At 34.3% G+C, this 23,147-nt stretch overlaps 2 protein-coding genes across 2 annotated transcripts in view; both read left to right on the top strand.

The window, feature by feature from the left end:
* Window positions 1-12,648, top strand: part of LOC144350108 (uncharacterized) — a 30,696-nt gene extending 18,048 nt beyond the window's left edge. The window contains exons 4-5 of the mRNA XM_085507408.1: window positions 7,062-7,203; window positions 12,577-12,648. Coding sequence (XP_085363534.1) covers window positions 7,062-7,203; window positions 12,577-12,648 — 214 coding nt within the window. The remainder of the gene's footprint in view (window positions 1-7,061; window positions 7,204-12,576) is intronic.
* Window positions 12,649-12,967: 319 nt separating this feature from the next.
* LOC144357988 (pro-interleukin-16-like) overlaps window positions 12,968-23,147 on the top strand; it is a 30,110-nt gene continuing 19,930 nt past the window's right edge. Inside the window, exons 1-3 of the mRNA XM_085507407.1 lie at window positions 12,968-13,252; window positions 14,238-14,454; window positions 15,161-15,234. Of these exons, the coding sequence (XP_085363533.1) occupies window positions 12,983-13,252; window positions 14,238-14,454; window positions 15,161-15,234 (561 nt within the window). The 5' untranslated portion in view covers window positions 12,968-12,982. The remainder of the gene's footprint in view (window positions 13,253-14,237; window positions 14,455-15,160; window positions 15,235-23,147) is intronic.

Below are 23,147 nucleotides of genomic sequence, written 5' to 3'. Positions count from 1 at the left end.
ATTAGAGATGTAATAAGGGTCTATTTCCCTGTGTCTTTGTTTCTTTCTATTAGAGATGTAATAAGGGTCTATTGCCCTGTGTCTTTGTTTCTTTCTATTAGAGATGTAATAAGGGTCTATTGCCCTGTGTCTTTGTTTCTTTCTATTAGAGATGTAATAAGGGTCTATTGCCCTGTGTCTTTGTTTCTTTCTATTAGAGATGTAATAAGGGTCTATTGCCCTGTGTCTTTGTTTCTTTCTATTAGAGATGTAATAAGGGTCTATGTCCCTGTGTCTTTGTTTCTTTCTATTAGAGATGTAATAAGGGTCTATTGCCCTGTGTCTTTGTTTCTTTCTATTAGAGATGTAATAAGGGTCTATTTCCCTGTGTCTTTGTTTCTTTCTATTATAGATGTAATAAGGGTCTATTTCCCTGTGTCTTTGATTCTTTCTATTAGAGATGTAATAAGGGTCTATTGCCCTGTGTCTTTGTTTCTTTCTATTAGAGATGTAATAAGGGTCTATTGCCCTGTGTCTTTGTTTCTTTCTATTAGAGATGTAATAAGGGTCTATGTCCCTGTGTCTTTGTTTCTTTCTATTAGAGATGTAATAAGGGTCTATTGCCCTGTGTCTTTGTTTCTTTCTATTAGAGATGTAATAAGGGTCTATTTCCCTGTGTCTTTGTTTCTTTCTATTATAGATGTAATAAGGGTCTATTTCCCTGTGTCTTTGATTCTTTCTATTAGAGATGTAATAAGGGTCTATTGCCCTGTGTCTTTGTTTCTTTCTATTAGAGATGTAATAAGGGTCTATGTCCCTGTGTCTTTGTTTCTTTCTATTAGAGATGTAATAAGGGTCTATGTCCCTGTGTCTTTGTTTCTTTCTATTAGAGATGTAATAAGGGTCTATTGCCCTGTGTCTTTGTTTCTTTCTATTAGAGATGTAATAAGGGTCTATTTCCCTGTGTCTTTGTTTCTTTCTATTATAGATGTAATAAGGGTCCATTGCCCTGTGTCTTTGATTCTTTCTATTAGAGATGTAATAAGGGTCTATTGCCCTGTGTCTTTGTTTCTTTCTATTAGAGATGTAATAAGGGTCTATTGCCCTGTGTCTTTGTTTCTTTCTATTAGAGATGTAATAAGGGTCCATTGCCCTGTGTCTTTATTTCTTTCTATTAGAGCTGTAATAAGGGTCTATTGCCCTGTGTCTTTGTTTCTTTCTATTAGAGATGTAATAAGGGTCTATTTCCCTGTGTCTTTGTTTCTTTCTATTAGAGATGTAATAAGGGTCTATTGCCCTGTGTCTTTGTTTCTTTCTATTAGAGATGTAATAAGGGTCTATTGCCCTGTGTCTTTGTTTCTTTCTATTAGAGATGTAATAAGGGTCTATTTCCCTGTGTCTTTGTTTCTTTCTATTAGAGATGTAATAAGGGTCTATTTCCCTGTGTCTTTGTTTCTTTCTATTAGAGATGTAATAAGGGTCTATTGCCCTGTGTCTTTGTTTCTTTCTATTAGAGATGTAATAAGGGTCTATTGCCCTGTGTCTTCGTTTCTTTCTATTAGAGATGTAATAAGGGTCTATTGCCCTGTGTCTTTGTTTCTTTCTATTAGAGATGTAATAAGGGTCTATTTCCCTGTGTCTTCGTTTCTTTCTATTAGAGATGTAATAAGGGTCTATTGCCCTGTGTCTTTGTTTCTTTCTATTAGAGATGTAATAAGGGTCTATTTCCCTGTGTCTTTGATTCTTTCTATTAGAGATGTAATAAGGGTCTATTGCCCTGTGTCTTTGTTTCTTTCTATTAGAGATGTAATAAGGGTCTATTTCCCTGTGTCTTTGTTTCTTTCTATTAGAGATGTAATAAGGGTCTATTGCCCTGTGTCTTTGTTTCTTTCTATTAGAGATGTAATAAGGGTCTATTTCCCTGTGTCTTTGTTTCTTTCTATTATAGATGTAATAAGGGTCTATTTCCCTGTGTCTTTGATTCTTTCTATTAGAGATGTAATAAGGGTCTATTGCCCTGTGTCTTTGTTTCTTTCTATTAGAGATGTAATAAGGGTCTATGTCCCTGTGTCTTTGTTTCTTTCTATTAGAGATGTAATAAGGGTCTATTGCCCTGTGTCTTTGTTTCTTTCTATTAGAGATGTAATAAGGGTCTATTTCCCTGTGTCTTTGTTTCTTTCTATTATAGATGTAATAAGGGTCTATTTCCCTGTGTCTTTGATTCTTTCTATTAGAGATGTAATAAGGGTCTATTGCCCTGTGTCTTTGTTTCTTTCTATTAGAGATGTAATAAGGGTCTATGTCCCTGTGTCTTTGTTTCTTTCTATTAGAGATGTAATAAGGGTCTATTGCCCTGTGTCTTTGTTTCTTTCTATTAGAGATGTAATAAGGGTCCATTGCCCTGTGTCTTTGTTTCTTTCTATTAGAGATGTAATAAGGGTCTATTGCCCTGTGTCTTTGTTTCTTTCTATTAGAGATGTAATAAGGGTCTATTGCCCTGTGTCTTTGTTTCTTTCTATTAGAGATGTAATAAGGGTCTATTGCCCTGTGTCTTTGTTTCTTTCTATTAGAGATGTAATAAGGGTCTATGTCCCTGTGTCTTTGTTTCTTTCTATTAGAGATGTAATAAGGGTCTATTGCCCTGTGTCTTTGTTTCTTTCTATTAGAGATGTAATAAGGGTCTATTTCCCTGTGTCTTTGATTCTTTCTATTAGAGATGTAATAAGGGTCTATTGCCCTGTGTCTTTGTTTCTTTCTATTAGAGATGTAATAAGGGTCTATTTCCCTGTGTCTTTGATTCTTTCTATTAGAGATGTAATAAGGGTCTATTGCCCTGTGTCTTTGTTTCTTTCTATTAGAGATGTAATAAGGGTCTATTGCCCTGTGTCTTTGTTTCTTTCTATTAGAGATGTAATAAGGGTCTATTTCCCTGTGTCTTTGATTCTTTCTATTAGAGATGTAATAAGGGTCTATTGCCCTGTGTCTTTGTTTCTTTCTATTAGAGATGTAATAAGGGTCTATTTCCCTGTGTCTTTGTTTCTTTCTATTAGAGATGTAATAAGGGTCTATGTCCCTGTGTCTTTGTTTCTTTCTATTAGAGATGTAATAAGGGTCTATTTCCCTGTGTCTTTGTTTCTTTCTATTAGAGATGTAATAAGGGTCTATTGCCCTGTGTCTTTGTTTCTTTCTATTAGAGATGTAATAAGGGTCTATTGCCCTGTGTCTTTGTTTCTTTCTATTAGAGATGTAATAAGGGTCTATTGCCCTGTGTCTTTGTTTCTTTCTATTAGAGATGTAATAAGGGTCTATTGCCCTGTGTCTTTGTTTCTTTCTATTAGAGATGTAATAAGGGTCTATTGCCCTGTGTCTTCGTTTCTTTCTATTAGAGATGTAATAAGGGTCTATTGCCCTGTGTCTTTGTTTCTTTCTATTAGAGATGTAATAAGGGTCTATTTCCCTGTGTCTTTGTTTCTTTCTATTATAGATGTAATAAGGGTCTATTTCCCTGTGTCTTTGATTCTTTCTATTAGAGATGTAATAAGGGTCTATTGCCCTGTGTCTTTGTTTCTTTCTATTAGAGATGTAATAAGGGTCTATTGCCCTGTGTCTTTGTTTCTTTCTATTAGAGATGTAATAAGGGTCTATGTCCCTGTGTCTTTGTTTCTTTCTATTAGAGATGTAATAAGGGTCTATTGCCCTGTGTCTTTGTTTCTTTCTATTAGAGATGTAATAAGGGTCTATTTCCCTGTGTCTTTGTTTCTTTCTATTATAGATGTAATAAGGGTCTATTTCCCTGTGTCTTTGATTCTTTCTATTAGAGATGTAATAAGGGTCTATTGCCCTGTGTCTTTGTTTCTTTCTATTAGAGATGTAATAAGGGTCTATGTCCCTGTGTCTTTGTTTCTTTCTATTAGAGATGTAATAAGGGTCTATGTCCCTGTGTCTTTGTTTCTTTCTATTAGAGATGTAATAAGGGTCTATTGCCCTGTGTCTTTGTTTCTTTCTATTAGAGATGTAATAAGGGTCTATTTCCCTGTGTCTTTGTTTCTTTCTATTATAGATGTAATAAGGGTCCATTGCCCTGTGTCTTTGATTCTTTCTATTAGAGATGTAATAAGGGTCTATTGCCCTGTGTCTTTGTTTCTTTCTATTAGAGATGTAATAAGGGTCTATTGCCCTGTGTCTTTGTTTCTTTCTATTAGAGATGTAATAAGGGTCCATTGCCCTGTGTCTTTGTTTCTTTCTATTAGAGCTGTAATAAGGGTCTATTGCCCTGTGTCTTTGTTTCTTTCTATTAGAGATGTAATAAGGGTCTATTTCCCTGTGTCTTTGTTTCTTTCTATTAGAGATGTAATAAGGGTCTATTGCCCTGTGTCTTTGTTTCTTTCTATTAGAGATGTAATAAGGGTCTATTGCCCTGTGTCTTTGTTTCTTTCTATTAGAGATGTAATAAGGGTCTATTTCCCTGTGTCTTTGTTTCTTTCTATTAGAGATGTAATAAGGGTCTATTTCCCCGTGTCTTTGTTTCTTTCTATTAGAGATGTAATAAGGGTCTATTGCCCTGTGTCTTTGTTTCTTTCTATTAGAGATGTAATAAGGGTCTATTGCCCTGTGTCTTTGTTTCTTTCTATTAGAGATGTAATAAGGGTCTATTGCCCTGTGTCTTTGTTTCTTTCTATTAGAGATGTAATAAGGGTCTATTTCCCTGTGTCTTTGTTTCTTTCTATTAGAGATGTAATAAGGGTCTATTTCCCTGTGTCTTTGTTTCTTTCTATTAGAGATGTAATAAGGGTCTATTGCCCTGTGTCTTTGTTTCTTTCTATTAGAGATGTAATAAGGGTCTATTGCCCTGTGTCTTTGTTTCTTTCTATTAGAGATGTAATAAGGGTCTATTGCCCTGTGTCTTTGTTTCTTTCTATTAGAGATGTAATAAGGGTCTATTGCCCTGTGTCTTCGTTTCTTTCTATTAGAGATGTAATAAGGGTCTATTGCCCTGTGTCTTTGTTTCTTTCTATTAGAGATGTAATAAGGGTCTATTTCCCTGTGTCTTTGTTTCTTTCTATTAGAGATGTAATAAGGGTCTATTTCCCTGTGTCTTTGTTTCTTTCTATTAGAGATGTAATAAGGGTCTATTTCCCTGTGTCTTTGATTCTTTCTATTAGAGATGTAATAAGGGTCTATTGCCCTGTGTCTTTGTTTCTTTCTATTAGAGATGTAATAAGGGTCTATTGCCCTGTGTCTTTGTTTCTTTCTATTAGAGATGTAATAAGGGTCTATTGCCCTGTGTCTTTGATTCTTTCTATTAGAGATGTAATAAGGGTCTATTTCCCTGTGTCTTTGTTTCTTTCTATTAGAGATGTAATAAGGGTCTATTTCCCTGTGTCTTTGTTTCTTTCTATTAGAGATGTAATAAGGGTCTATTGCCCTGTGTCTTTGTTTCTTTCTATTAGAGATGTAATAAGGGTCCATTGCCCTGTGTCTTTGTTTCTTTCTATTAGAGCTGTAATAAGGGTCTATTGCCCTGTGTCTTTGTTTCTTTCTATTAGAGATGTAATAAGGGTCTATTTCCCTGTGTCTTTGTTTCTTTCTATTAGAGATGTAATAAGGGTCTATTGCCCTGTGTCTTTGTTTCTTTCTATTAGAGATGTAATAAGGGTCTATTGCCCTGTGTCTTTGTTTCTTTCTATTAGAGATGTAATAAGGGTCTATTTCCCTGTGTCTTTGTTTCTTTCTATTAGAGATGTAATAAGGGTCTATTTCCCTGTGTCTTTGTTTCTTTCTATTAGAGATGTAATAAGGGTCTATTGCCCTGTGTCTTTGTTTCTTTCTATTAGAGATGTAATAAGGGTCTATTGCCCTGTGTCTTTGTTTCTTTCTATTAGAGATGTAATAAGGGTCTATTGCCCTGTGTCTTTGTTTCTTTCTATTAGAGATGTAATAAGGGTCTATTGCCCTGTGTCTTCGTTTCTTTCTATTAGAGATGTAATAAGGGTCTATTGCCCTGTGTCTTTGTTTCTTTCTATTAGAGATGTAATAAGGGTCTATTTCCCTGTGTCTTTGTTTCTTTCTATTAGAGATGTAATAAGGGTCTATTTCCCTGTGTCTTTGTTTCTTTCTATTAGAGATGTAATAAGGGTCTATTTCCCTGTGTCTTTGATTCTTTCTATTAGAGATGTAATAAGGGTCTATTGCCCTGTGTCTTTGTTTCTTTCTATTAGAGATGTAATAAGGGTCTATTGCCCTGTGTCTTTGTTTCTTTCTATTAGAGATGTAATAAGGGTCTATTGCCCTGTGTCTTTGATTCTTTCTATTAGAGATGTAATAAGGGTCTATTTCCCTGTGTCTTTGTTTCTTTCTATTAGAGATGTAATAAGGGTCTATTTCCCTGTGTCTTTGTTTCTTTCTATTAGAGATGTAATAAGGGTCTATTGCCCTGTGTCTTTGTTTCTTTCTATTAGAGATGTAATAAGGGTCCATTGCCCTGTGTCTTTGTTTCTTTCTATTAGAGATGTAATAAGGGTCTATTGCCCTGTGTCTTCGTTTCTTTCTATTAGAGATGTAATAAGGGTCTATTTCCCTGTGTCTTTGTTTCTTTCTATTAGAGATGTAATAAGGGTCTATTGCCCTGTGTCTTTGTTTCTTTCTATTAGAGATGTAATAAGGGTCCATTGCCCTGTGTCTTTGTTTCTTTCTATTAGAGATGTAATAAGGGTCTATTGCCCTGTGTCTTCGTTTCTTTCTATTAGAGATGTAATAAGGGTCTATTGCCCTGTGTCTTTGTTTCTTTCTATTAGAGATGTAATAAGGGTCCATTGCCCTGTGTCTTTGTTTCTTTCTATTAGAGATGTAATAAGGGTCTATTGCCCTGTGTCTTCGTTTCTTTCTATTAGAGATGTAATAAGGGTCTATTGCCCTGTGTCTTTGATTCTTTCTATTAGAGATGTAATAAGGGTCTATTGCCCTGTGTCTTTGTTTCTTTCTATTAGAGATGTAATAAGGGTCTATTGCCCTGTGTCTTTGTTTCTTTCTATTAGAGATGTAATAAGGGTCTATTGCCCTGTGTCTTTGTTTCTTTCTATTAGAGATGGAAGATTAACAAAAGGTGATGAACTCTTGATGATTAATGGACAGAGTTTAATTGGTGTTACATATCAGCAAGCACACCATTTACTACAAAATGTGGGTAGTCTAATACAACTGGTTGTTGCAACCAATGTACCACAGGTAAAGAACATTTCTTCTTTTTTTCTTCCTTCTAATTGTACATAGTCAGTATATAATAACGCAGTCTCCCCACAAACGAATTGGAAATAGTCTGTTTCTATTTTTATTTTTATGTGATATCTTTTTTCTTCAACTTTACCTGATTGGGTTCTTGTAGTTATCATGAATGCCATTAGGGAAATTTGTGTTGTTTGTAGTTGATGATTTTTGACCAGTGATCAGGGAAGTATTATCCTTGGGTGTTTTTGTTTTGCATTTTGTTATGGCAATGTTCTAAAATTTAATCCTTATTTTGAGCCCATACTGCTAGATTTGTATAATAATAATAATCATCTTTATTGTTATCGTATCCTCTATGGGACTTTGATTATAAAATACAATAAAGGTATAGCAATGAAAAAAAAAATTAAATAAGATTAAAAGAGTATAAAACAAAGTTATTAATAAAATATAATAAATTAATTAAATGTTTTTTATTCATTTTGAGACAGCTGGTAGTACTTTTTTAGTTCCTGTTCGGACCTATGTGTGTCCGTGCATGTGTCTGTGTGTGTGTGCGTGCGTCCGGACTTGTATCTTAGAAATGCCTGGACCAATCACAATCAAACTTCACACATACATCATACATGATATTATACATATGCACATCAATTTGTTTCACGATCTGATTCAAGATGGCCGAATGGCGGCCATTTTTGTGCTAAAAATCATCAAAATCAAGCATTTTTTGGCTGTTTACAGATGGATTTTGTTCAAACCTTTTATATACGTTGGACATTATAGAACCTTGATGCACATCATTTTGTTTTTTGATCTGATTCAAGATGGCTGAATGGCGGCCATTTTTGTGCTAAAAAATCATAAAGATCAAGCATTTCTCGGCTGTTTACAGATGGATTTTGTTCAAACTTGGTATATATATTAGACATTATGGGACCTTGATGCAAATAACTTTCAGATTAAACTCAGTCAGCCATTTTGTTTTAATAAATGTGGTTCTCGTGCCATATGTCTGACTTGCTTTCACTAATTATGTTGAAATTTTAAATATTCATTATACATTATGTCATAAATATACAATTATATAGGTTTGACGATCCTATTCAAAATGGCCGAATGGTGGCCATTTTTGTGCTAAAAAAAATCATCAAATATCAAGCGTTTCTGGCATTTACAGTACAGTTCTCGCGGAAGCTTTGGCTTTTGTGGCATCATTGTCTCCTACGCATGGCTTCATTGTCGCCTCAGCATCGCATCATTGTGGCATCAGCTTCGCGTCATTGAAAATTGAAGCTGTGTTCGCCTCGCTATTTTGTGGCATCATCGTGGCCTCAGCTTCGCAGTCTCATGGCATCAACATGGCATCAGCTTCAACTTATTGTGACATGAGTATGACCTCATTATTTGCATGCAGAAGGGCAGTAGACAAAAACGTGTACAGAAGTTCGATATGTAATCGATTTGAAATTCAAGGCGAATAAAATAATATGATCAAGAGTAAAATGACATTTTAAAAAGATATCTTGTTTAATTATTTTAGTGTTGCGAGTATTGGGCACCAAAAACTTTGCGAAGTACATTACAATCGGCAAGGTGATGAGTTTCATATTGACTGGAAGGAAAATCGTGATAAATTCAAATCACACGATGCAATCGTCGTTCTGATACAACACAATTTGTTGTATACGAAGTGAAACTGTTCTTGTTATAAAATTACCCTTTTTTCGCTCATTTTATTTGCTGCTAGAAGAGCAGATTCAGACTCCTCATTTCGGTGGTATTTTTCTGTGTTTCATTTAGTTTTAGCCGAGTCCGACCCCATGCCCGGACTACTAAAACATGCAACACACACGTACACCGCCTGGTGCGTCGGCGTCGTCGCCAGTCATCTTGATACAAAGTTCCAAAACAAGTGCGTACATTTCCAACATATGATTGAATGGTTGTGGTGGCGTCGGTCTGGGAAAATTTGACAACCAATTCTCAAAATTAAGTCACGATCAGTGATCTGAGCTCGATCTATACGTACTTTAAAAGTATTCTCACAAACACATTTTCGAATAAAAACGAGCTACATGCCCTGTAAAAAATCGAATAGCGCTTGACATGCAGGAATATTTTATTGGGCTTCAGAAAAAAAAAAACGTGTCCATTTAGTGTGGTCGTAAATATTTGGTGACCAGCCGATGAACAATTTGAAAATCACGATTCACACGGAAGTCCTTCGGTACTGAAAATCATCGACCCCAGTCTGGTTTACCTTATTTCCCACCTTGCAAAACTGATTTGTATCTCAGCCCTGTTTTTAGCTCCGTTGACGACTTTGTCGAGCGGAGCTTATCATATGAGTGATTGTCCGTCTTCGTCGTCGTCGTTGTCCGTGTCAATGTTTTACTTTTTCGACTTCTCCTTGAAAACTACAAGCCTAAATGCTTTGATACTTGGTGTATATGTACCTTGGGTAGACCTCTCTTAGGTTTGTTCATTTCCTGTTGATATCTTTAATTCTCTAATTTTGGTGAATAATTTTGTCATTTTTGGTAAAAACTGATTTTTTCGACTTCTTGTTAAAAACCGCAAGTGCAATTGCTTTGATATTACATATATAGGTACTACATGTGGACCTCTCTCAGATTTGTTCATTTTGTAATGATATCTTTAATTCTCTAATTTTGGTGAATATTTTTGTCATTTTTGGTAAAAACTGATATTTTCGACTTCTTGTTAAAAACCGCAAGTGCAAATGCTTTGATATTACACATATAGGTACTACATGTGGACCTCTCTCAGATTTGTTCATTTTGTAATGATATCTTTAATTCTCTAATTTTGGTGAATATTTTTGTCATTTTTTGGTGAAAAGTGATATTTTCGACTTCTTGTTAAAAACCGCAAGTCCAATTGCTTTGATACTACATATATAGGTACTACATGTGGACCTCTCTCAGATTTGTTCATTTCGTGATGATATCTTCAATTCTCTAATTCTGGTGAATATTTTTGTCATTTTTGGTAAAAAGTGATATTTTCGACTTCTTGTTGAAAACTGTAAGTCGGATTGCTTTGATATTACATATATAGGTACTACATGTGGACCTCTCTCAGATTTGTTCGTTTTGTGATGATATCTTCAATTCTCTAATTAATTTATTTTGGTGAATATTTTTGTAATTTTTGGTAAAAAGTGATATTTTCGACTTCTTGTTAAAAACTGTAAGTCCGATTGCTTTGATACTATTCATATTGTTCATTTTCTAATGATGTCTTCTGTTCTTTAATTGAAATGTGCATTGCTAACAGCGGAGCTATCTCAGCCGATAGGCTGCTTGTTTTTCTTCTTTTTTTGAACTGAGGTCAAACCCCATCCTTTTGTCAAAATATACCAATGTTTTTCAGTGAATAATTGCGAAGCCTGTCACAGAACAAAAAAAAACTTTGTGAATCGACGATGGAGATTGGATGGTATGACGACCCTTCAATTTGCGTTAAATATGTTTTGTTACAACATCATTGATTGGCTGAGAGTCACCTGATCGGAGCACAACCTGGGTCACAGAACCATATTTGTCCGTATTATCAACAGGACTTTGCGAGAAAACCACACCCACATTTTCAACCATTTTAGCGCGGAAGTTGCCAGCAAATGTCGAAAACTCATGAATTTTATGAATTTGAATAAAATAAAGCTAGCGATTCGTAAGACTGGTTAATAATATATCCCCCGATGCTCTTCGATTTTTTTATTTCAAGGTGAGAAATGGATACTAGTAGTTGAAGTTCCATCGATTTCAAGGCGACTATTTAACCGCGACAACTCTACGCTCTGTTGTAGTTTCGCGAGGTAAAACAAAAATACAATAAATAGTACTTGTTTAATTATTTGGTTGAACAGCCCGCAAGTTACGGGACATGATCCCCATGAATTGCGATAAATAAATGCTGCTTGTGTTGAATGACGGACGTCGGGACCGTTTGGAGAAACAAATTACGGTCGGTAGACATTTCAAACAAATGAAATTATTAATGAAAGGCGAGATTTTTCTAGGTATTTACGATCATACGGTCATATCAAATATATACAAAATTGACAAATACACAAAGAGGTGTAATAGTAGGTCATTTTTATTTTAGCCTTAGAAATATTTTCTTTCACTCAGTCCACGTCCATGCGTGGGAATTCTATTTAGCTTCATGGGTATTCGGCTTGTCTTCTGCTTGGGGGGAAACAACAATAATTATACAAATCGTAAACTCAACACAATCAGGAAAAGAAACCCAGACAACCATGTTGTACTTCTGTTGAATACATTTTGTAGCAGTGCGTCACGTCGGAATATTGTCTAACATAAAATATTCAATCCCAGCCAAATCTACATGTAGGTCAAAGGGTCAGATTGCGTGCATATAATTATAGATAGTTAAAACAAAAAGTATTTGAACTTTTGACGGTTGTTCAACATCTATGCACGGTTACTAAACTAGTAACCGTGATCTATGAAAACCAGAAAATTTTTCGTAGTCCGAATTTTTGCACGGTCAAAAATAAAACAGAATTTGACCGGTCAAAAGCGGAAGCGGTCAAGAGGTTTGGGGGAAATGAGTACAGTACTTCTTTGCTTGATGAAGCGATGCTGATGCCACATTGTCGCCATAATGAGGCCACAATGAAGCGAAGCGATAATCGCCTAACTTTTTAATGTCTAGATATTGATGCGACGATGAAACCATAACAATGCCATAACGATGCGATGCTGAAGCGAAGCTGACGCTGAAGTGAAGCCAAAGCTTCCGCGAGAACTGTACTATATGGATGGATTTTGTTCAAACTTGGTACATATATTAGACATTACAGGTTTCTGATGCACATCATTTTATTTTTCAGATTGGATTCAAAATGGCTGACTGGCAGCCATTTTGTTTTAATGATTGGGCTTCTAGAGCCATATCTCTTAAATGCTTTGACTGATTATATTCAAATTTTATATATTCGTTATACATTATGGTATATATATATATATATACATGTATTCAAAATGGCTGATTTTGAATGCTGCTCCAGAGCAATATCTCTCAATATGGACTTTGACGATCAGATACAAATGTCAATCATTTTAATGTTAAAAATCATATTCCTGACATGGTTATATTCCAGCTATATTACTATAAACAAAACTGTATATCTTAAATTTGATAACTAACAGGGACTGTGCCATGAATGGCTTGTTATTATATAAGTATCATTGAGATTAATACAGTACATGTATTAATTGAGAAACACAAATTATGCTGATATGTATTATTATATAATTCATGTTATTTATTATATAAGGGACATTAAGATTAATATAGTATATGTAATATTATTGTTTCAAGACTTTTATACTTTCATTTGCCATGCAAAGAAAAGATATTGCATCGTTTGTATCCATACATCTATTAGTTTAATCTGCCGTAGTTGTCGGAATATAAACCCCTGCTCGAACATAAGCCCCCCCCCCCTCCAAATTTACAGCGTTTTACAAGTCATTTATCCAATTATAAACCACCACCAAATTTGGACAATGCTAGTCGATGAAGACCTTCTAGTATCGTACAAACGACGCTTTGTTTAAGAATAAATTTGCATAAATTATCTCCTAGGAGAAGTTTGAACTTTCATCCGTTTATAAGTGCCCCCCCCCCCAACCACCATTTTTTGGCAATTTGCTGTTTCCCGGAGGGGTTTATACTTGGACAACTACAGTAGATTCTCAATGGACAAGGTTGTAATAGTTACACTATGTTATCAGTGGGAGGGGATCTGCATACAGTACAATGTGGGAATACAACTTTAAAATGTATAATTTTATTTTATCAGAATCATGATGATAGTTTTCTATCACCACCTCAAGCCATGTCATCTCTTGAATGTATGGGTACACAGTCATCCAGTGGTGTGCCAAGCAGTGTGTCCATTATTATAGAGAAACCAACAAATACAACACTAGATATCACCAGTGATGGAGATGATGTGGTTGAGATTGATAATGAAGATGTTATGCAGTATAAGGTTGGTTCTTTGTTTTTTTATATTTAAAGTAATTTATTTCATTTCAATGTTACAAATACAATGACAAGAAAAAAAAACTAGAAAAAGCCAATGAGTGTGTAGTAAACAAATAAATTGCCCTATTTGTATTCAAATATAGACAATCATATACATATAAATTTGATATTTTCTTTTATCATAAAATTTAATGAAACACTTAACATAATAGACTTTCTGTACATAATCCCTCAAAACAAAAACAATTATAGTTGGTTCTTACTTTCCAAGATTGAATACTGATACATGATACATATCCTTTATTTGATCAAAATGGTGATCTAATTCATGATCATTATAACTGTAAATATAAATGCAATTTTCAGGGAATCATAATGGAATTGTGACTTTTGGAAATATGATTTGTAGGATGTGCGCCCTCATACCACTACTTTAGGAAAGTCTAATGTCTCAATTTAAATTACTTCGTTATTTTAGACAAGGTTTATAGAATTAACTGGATATAAATTAAAACAGTAAATTTATTCATATTTAGGTAAACAATAATATCTAAGTTTTTGAGTATGATAGATTATCAGATAAACTAGTCAAGTGTTGCATGATAGATTGCTGTAAAACATGTCTTTTTAGCTAGCAGTTATTTTAGCTAATTAGCTAATCTTTAATTTTCCTAATTCAGTGTTTTCATATTTCAGAAAGTGTATTCTCACAATGAGATTCTCGGAACTTTAGCTAAGATTCTGTTAATTTGATCTTTGACTTCAAATTCGCTAAATGGCATGTATATATCATAAGAAACTTCAATGATTGATTATCTAGTTTAGAATGGTATTATGGATTATCTCCTAAGCTACTAAATTTATAAATTATCGTCTAAACCTGTTTAGTGTAATATTATGGATTAGCGACTATCTAGCTGCTGGTTTAAATACATCATGTAGATCACTGATACTCAATAATGGCATAGGCTTATATGTTGTTATCACAGAGACTTGGTATGTTACTTCGAAGTGATAGTCCAAGCTTGTCAAACAGTTCATCCAGCTCTATAATACAGACGATCACATTAGAGAAAGGTTCCGCTGGTAGAGGATTAGGGTTCAGTATTGTTGGAGGTGAAGACACACACAGAGGAAAGATGGGTATCTTTGTTAAGACAATATTTCCAACTGGAGCTGCTGCAGCTGATGGCAGGCTCAGAGAAGGTGAGAATCAGCAACACCATCAATAATAATAATGTTATTGCTTCTTCAGAAATACATACACGTTGCTATCAGTGGGTATATTGAGAGTATAATGTTATTATTACTACATATGATTTTCATTTCTTACTAAGAAGGCATATAAATTATCCTGTTTTTATCACTGCTTTGCAATAAATAAATAATAATAATAATTGTTTATTGCATCTTTAGAAATACGCATTTCTTGCAGTATATAGCAATAGAAACATGCAATACAAAAAAATAAAATATAATAAATCACATGTATTTTGTGCGTTGTTGGAATAAATGAATTTTGGTAGATTTTAATTTCTGTTCTTAGTTTCTATGGGAAACATACTGTATTTATTGTAGTAAATAAAGCGCTTATGTAAATAACAGGTGTGTCTATGCTCATAATAAGTTTTTATAATCATAATTCTAATTTATATACAATAAATTTTGCTGGGGTTTACATGCACTTCTATTTGAGATGCACTTCTAATAGAGCAATTATGGTATCTTTATCTATAATTTTCTAAAACTGTTGCTTATTTTCATGGCTGCAGGGGTCATTGTCTTTGTCTCTGGGTTTCTAATGCAGGGTTTATGATTATAACTTGGAGGGATCTGTTTTATGTTTATGTAAAGGCGTCACAAGTTTTGCTGGTTAGATGACTGGGTATATGTGTACTTTTTCTCTTCTAAGGTGACGAAATATTAGATGTGAATGGAGAAACTTTGCAAGGTTTTACTCATCAACAGGCCATTGCCAAATTTAAGGTTAGTGTGAATATTTAATATTAAATGGCTTCCATTCTGCCTTGTATCTTGAGTTCAATAATATCGTAAACTATATATATTCTCACCACTGTCAGTATTCACAAGTATATAATTTGAGAGAATCCATGTGGCCGAAAAATCACTGCAACTCTTAAAGATCCAAATAAACTATAAAACAACGTTTTGCTGGTTTTCCCTATGTATTAAACATTTGTGTTATTTTGTCTTACTATCATTCCAGTCATTCTTTGAACAATTGTGTTTAACTAAATATTGCTACACTACAGCAAGTTATTATCAACATTGTCGGTAAATGTACAGCAATTTCTTCCAATGTTGTTGAAGTTGTTTTGCTACAATAAAGTTTGTTTTGATACATTCGCGATGCACCCAGACTCATTACACTCTACACAGCCAGATAATGACATTGTTTCATTACACCCTACACAGCCAGATAATGACATTGTTTCATTACACCCTACACAGCCAGATAATGACATTGTTTCGTTAGTCTATACAGCCAGATAATGACATTGTTTCATTACACCCTACACAGCCAGATAATGACATTGTTTCGTTAGTCTATACAGCCAGATAATGACATTGTTTCATTACACACCTACACAGCCAGATAATGACATTGTTTCATTACACCCTACACAGCCAGATAATGACATTTTTTCATTACACCCTACTCAGCCAGATAATGACATTGTTTCATTACACCCCTACACAGCCAGATAATGACATTGTTTCATTACACCCTACACAGCCAGATAATGACATTGTTTCATTACACACCTACACAGCCAGATAATGACAGTGTTTCATTACACCCTACAGAGCCAGATAATGACATTGTTTCATTACACCCCTACACAGCCAGATAATGACATTGTTTCATTACACCCCTACACAGCCAGATAATGACATTGTTTCATTACACCCCTACACAGCCAGATAATGACATTGTTTCATTACACCCCTACACAGCCAGATAATGACATTGTTTCATTACACCCCCACACAGCCAGATAATGACATTGTTTCATTCCACCCCTACACAGCCAGATAATGACATTGTTTCATTACACCCCTACACAGCCAGATAATGACATTGTTTCATTACACCCCTACACAGCCAGATAATGACATTGTTTCATTACACCCCCACACAGCCAGATAATGACATTGTTTCATTACACCCCTACACAGCCAGATAATGACATTGTTTCATTACACCCCTACACAGCCAGATAATGACATTGTTTCATTACACCCCTACACAGCCAGATAATGACATTGTTTCATTACACCCCTACACAGCCAGATAATGACATTGTTTCATTACACCCCTACACAGCCAGATAATGACATTGTTTCATTACACCCCTACACAGCCAGATAATGACATTGTTTCATTACACCCCTACACAGCCAGATAATGACATTGTTTCATTACACCCTACACAGCCAGATAATGACATTGTTTCATTACACCCTACACAGCCAGATAATGACATTGTTTCATTACACCCTACACAGCCAGATAATGACATTGTTTCGTTAGTCTATACAGCCAGATAATGACATTGTTTCATTACACCCCCACACAGCCAGATAATGACATTGTTTCATTACACCCCCACACAGCCAGATAATGACATTGTTTCATTACACCTATACATGGCTCGATAAAATAATTTGTTACCTGATTTAAGTTGCCGTAGTCTAGTAACTTTTTCCGCATTTAAATTTTCAATTTTTTCGAAAAGAAAAAAAAAAAAATGAATTCTCTGTTTGATGAAATTCTTGACTGTCATCTGACACGCTTTGTCATATTTGCGTCTGTGATATCCAATGCTTCAGTTAAACTTTCAGTGACCTTTGACCTTAGTAATGCAGGACAAAAACCCCACATGTGATTACCTGTATAGAGGTATGAGTCACACAGACAGACAGACAAACAATACCAACCTGGTGATGACCTTTGTATCACTGAATAGTTTAATACGCTCATAATGGCTATAGTGAATGACATACAATTGTCAGTAAACAAGACTGCAGAACCATGAGGTATTTATGATCTGTTTGTGCTTTGCCAAAGTCTTATTTTGAAGGTTTCGAGTTTTCTTGTGATACCAGCTTTATAAACCTGTTGTTGTCAGTAATGCTGTTATATTGGAGTCTATCTACTAACATTCTGTGGGCTTTCAACTTTTCGGCCTTAATCATTCCTTTTAAAGTGAATCGTTTTCAAACCATGTATTTACAATTTTTACCATATACATTTATTCGTACATTTTGCACATATTCTAACATGATATAAGCTAAATTATTAATAAATCTTCATTATGTGGTCTTAAATATTGCCTTGACTAAAATATAGTGGATTTATTTGGGAACCAAACCAAATGTAACTCTGGTCATTAATGTATACAGTACATACCCATATCAAATGTACCTCTGGCCATTAATGTATATAGTACATATCCATATCAAATGTAACTCTGCCCATTAATGTATATAGTACATACCCATATCAAATGTAACTCTGCCCATTAATGTATATAGTACATACCCATATCAAATGTAACTCTGGCCATTAATGTATACAGTAATACCCATATCAAATGTAACTCTGCCCATTAATGTATATAGTACATACCCATATCAAATGTAACTCTGCCCATTAATGTATACAGTACATACCCATATCAAATGTAACTCTGCCCATTAATGTATACAGTACATACCCATATCAAATGTAACTCTGCCCATTAATGTATATAGTACATACCCATATCAAATGTAACTCTGCCCATTAATGTATACAGTACATACCCATATCAAATGTAACTCTGGCCATTAATGTATACAGTACATACCCATATCAAATGTAACTCTGCCCATTAATGTATACAGTACATACCCATATCAAATGTAACTCTGGTCATTAATGTATACAGTACATACCCATATCAAATGTAACTCTGCCCATTAATGTATATAGTACATACCCATATCAAATGTACCTCTGGCCATTAATGTATATAGTACATACCCATATCAAATGTACCTCTGGTCATTAATGTATACAGTACATACCCATATCAAATGTAACTCTGCCCATTAATGTATATAGTACATACCCATATCAAATGTACCTCTGGCCATTAATGTATATAGTACATACCCATGTCAAATGTAACTCTGGCCATTAATGTATATAGTACATACCCATATCAAATGTACCTCTGGTCATTAATGTATATAGTACATACCCATATCAAATGTAACTCTGCCCATTAATGTATACAGTACATACCCATATCAAATGTAACTCTGCCCATTAATGTATACAGTACATACCCATATCAAATGTAACTCTGCCCATTAATGTATACAGTACATACCCATATCAAATGTAACTCTGGTCATTAATGTATATAGTACATACCCATATCAAATGTACCTCTGGCCATTAATGTATATAGTACATACCCATGTCAAATGTAACTCTGGCCATTAATGTATACAGTACATACCCATATCAAATGTACCTCTGGCCATTAATGTATACAGTACATACTCATATCAAATGTAACTCTGGCCATTAATGTATACAGTACATACCCATATCAAATGTACCTCTGGCCATTAATGTATATAGTACATACCCATATCAAATGTACCTCTGGCCATTAATGTATACAGTACATACCCATTTCAAATGTAACTCTGGTCATTAATGTACATGTATATAGTACATACCCATATCAAATGTACCTCTGGCCATTAATGTATACAGTACATATCCATATCAAATGTAACTCTAGTCATTAATGTATACAGTACATACCCATATCAAATGTAACTCTGCCCATTAATGTATACAGTACATACCCATATCAAATGTACCTCTGGCCATTAATGTATACAGTACATACCCATATCAAATGTAACTCTGGTCATTAATGTATATAGTACATACCCATATCAAATGTAACTCTGGCCATTAATGTATATAGTACATACCCATATCAAATGTAACTCTGGTCATTAATGTATATAGTACATACCCATATCAAATGTAACTCTTCCCATTAATGTATATAGTACATACCCATATCAAATGTAACTCTGCCCATTAATGTATATAGTACATACCCATATCAAATGTACCTCTGGCCATTAATGTATACAGTACATACCCATATCAAATGTAACTCTGGTCATTAATGTATATAGTACATACCCATATCAAATGTAACTCTTCCCATTAATGTATATAGTACATACCCATATCAAATGTAACTCTGCCCATTAATGTATATAGTACATACCCATATCAAATGTACCTCTGCCCATTAATGTATACAGTACATACCCATATCAAATGTACCTCTGCCCATTAATGTATATAGTACATACCCATATCAAATGTACCTCTGGCCATTAATGTATACAGTACGTACCCATATCAAATGTAACTCTGGCCATTAATGTATACAGTACATACCCATATCAAATGTAACTCTGGTCATTAATGTACATGTATATAGTACATACCCATATCAAATGTACCTCTGGCCATTAATGTATACAGTACATACCCATATCAAATGTAACTCTGGTCATTAATGTATATAGTACATACCCATATCAAATGTACCTCTGGCCATTAATGTATACAGTACATACTCATATCAAATGTAACTCTAGTCATTAATGTATACAGTACATACCCATATCAAATGTAACTCTGCCCATTAATGTATATAGTACATACCCATATCAAATGTAACTCTGGCCATTAATGTATACAGTACATACCCATATCAAATGTAACTCTGCCCATTAATGTATATAGTACATACCCATATCAAATGTACCTCTGGCCATTAATGTATATAGTACATACCCATATCAAATGTACCTCTGGCCATTAATGTATACAGTACATACCCATATCAAATGTACCTCTGGCCATTAATGTATATAGTACATACCCATATCAAATGTACCTCTGGCCATTAATGTATACAGTACATACCCATATCAAATGTAACTCTGGTCATTAATGTATACAGTACATACCCATATCAAATGTAACTCTGGTCATTAATGTATACAGTACATACCCATATCAAATGTACCTCTGCCCATTAATGTATACAGTACATACCCATATCAAATGTAACTCTGGCCATTAATGTATACAGTACATACCCATATCAAATGTAACTCTGGTCATTAATGTATATAGTACATACTCATATCAAATGTACCTCTGGCCATTAATGTATACAGTACATACCCATATCAAATGTACCTCTGGCCATTAATGTATACAGTACATACCCATATCAAATGTAGCTCTGGCCATTAATGTATATATAGTACATACCCATATCAAATGTAACTCTGGTCATTAATGTATATAGTACATACTCATATCAAATGTACCTCTGGCCATTAATGTATACAGTACATACCCATATCAAATGTACCTCTGGCCATTAATGTATACAGTACATACCCATATCAAATGTACCTCTGGCCATTAATGTATACAGTACATACCCATATCAAATGTACCTCTGGCCATTAATGTATACAGTACATACTCATATCAAATGTAACTCTGGCCATTAATGTATACAGTACATACCCATATCAAATGTACCTCTGGCCATTAATGTATACAGTACATACCCATTTCAAATGTAACTCTGGTCATTAATGTACATGTATATAGTACATACCCATATCAAATGTACCTCTGGCCATTAATGTATACAGTACATATCCATATCAAATGTAACTCTAGTCATTAATGTATACAGTACATACCCATATCAAATGTAACTCTGGCCATTAATGTATACAGTACATACCCAGATCAAATGTAACTCTGCCCATTAATGTATATGGTACATACCCATATCAAATGTACCTCTGGCCATTAATGTATACAGTACATACCCATATCAAATGTAACTCTGGTCATTAATGTATATAGTACATACCCATATCAAATGTAACTCTGGCCATTAATGTATACAGTACATACCCATATCAAATGTAACTCTGGTCATTAATGTATATAGTACATACTCATATCAAATGTACCTCTGGCCATTAATGTATACTGTGCATACCCATATCAAATGTAACTCTGGTCATTAATGTATATAGTACATACCCATATCAAATGTAACTCTTCCCATTAATGTATATAGTACATACCCATATCAAATGTAACTCTGCCCATTAATGTATATAGTACATACCCATATCAAATGTACCTCTGGCCATTAATGTATACAGTACATACCCATATCAAATGTAACTCTGGTCATTAATGTATATAGTACATACCCATATCAAATGTAACTCTTCCCATTAATGTATATAGTACATACCCATATCAAATGTAACTCTGCCCATTAATGTATATAGTACATACCCATATCAAATGTACCTCTGGCCATTAATGTATACAGTACATACCCATATCAAATGTAACTCTGCCCATTAATGTATATAGTACATACCCATATCAAATGTAACTCTGGCCATTAATGTATACAGTACATACCCATATCAAATGTAACTCTGACCATTAATGTATATAGTACATACCCATATCAAATGTACCTCTGGCCATTAATGTATATAGTACATACCCATATCAAATGTAACTCTGGCCATTAGTGTATACAGTACATACCCATATCAAATGTACCTCTGGCCATTAATGTATACAGTACATACCCATATCAAATGTAACTCTGCCCATTAATGTATATAGTACATACCCATATCAAATGTACCTCTGGCCATTAATGTATACAGTACATACCCATATCAAATGTAACTCTTCCCATTAATGTATATAGTACATACCCATATCAAATGTAACTCTGCCCATTAATGTATATAGTACATACCCATATCAAATGTACCTCTGGCCATTAATGTATACAGTACATACCCATATCAAATGTAACTCTGCCCATTAATGTATATAGTACATACCCATATCAAATGTACCTCTGGCCATTAATGTATACAGTACATACCCATATCAAATGTAACTCTGCCCATTAATGTATATAGTACATACCCATATCAAATGTAACTCTGCCCATTAATGTATACAGTACATACCCATATCAAATGTAACTCTGGCCATTAATGTATACAGTACATACCCATATCAAATGTACCTCTGGCCATTAATGTATACAGTACATACCCATATCAAATGTAACTCTGCCCATTAATGTATATAGTACATACCCATATCAAATGTACCTCTGGCCATTAATGTATACAGTACATACCCATATCAAATGTAACTCTGGTCATTAATGTATATAGTACATACCCATATCAAATGTAACTCTTCCCATTAATGTATATAGTACATACCCATATCAAATGTAACTCTGCCCATTAATGTATATAGTACATACCCATATCAAATGTACCTCTGGCCATTAATGTATACAGTACATACCCATATCAAATGTAACTCTGCCCATTAATGTATATAGTACATACCCATATCAAATGTAACTCTGGCCATTAATGTATATAGTACATACCCATATCAAATGTACCTCTGGCCATTAATGTATACAGTACATACCCATATCAAATGTAACTCTGGTCATTAATGTATATAGTACATACCCATATCAAATGTACCTCTGGCCATTAATGTATACAGTACATATCCATATCAAATGTAACTCTAGTCATTAATGTATACAGTACATACCCATATCAAATGTAACTCTGCCCATTAATGTATATAGTACATACCCATATCAAATGTAACTCTGGCCATTAATGTATACAGTACATACCCATATCAAATGTAACTCTGCCCATTAATGTAT

The sequence above is a fragment of the Saccoglossus kowalevskii genome, chromosome 13 (assembly GCF_978046115.1).
Source record: "Saccoglossus kowalevskii chromosome 13, keSacKowa6.1, whole genome shotgun sequence".
Classification (NCBI taxonomy): Eukaryota; Metazoa; Hemichordata; class Enteropneusta; family Harrimaniidae; genus Saccoglossus; species Saccoglossus kowalevskii.
This window is presented reverse-complemented; position numbering and strand designations above follow the sequence as displayed.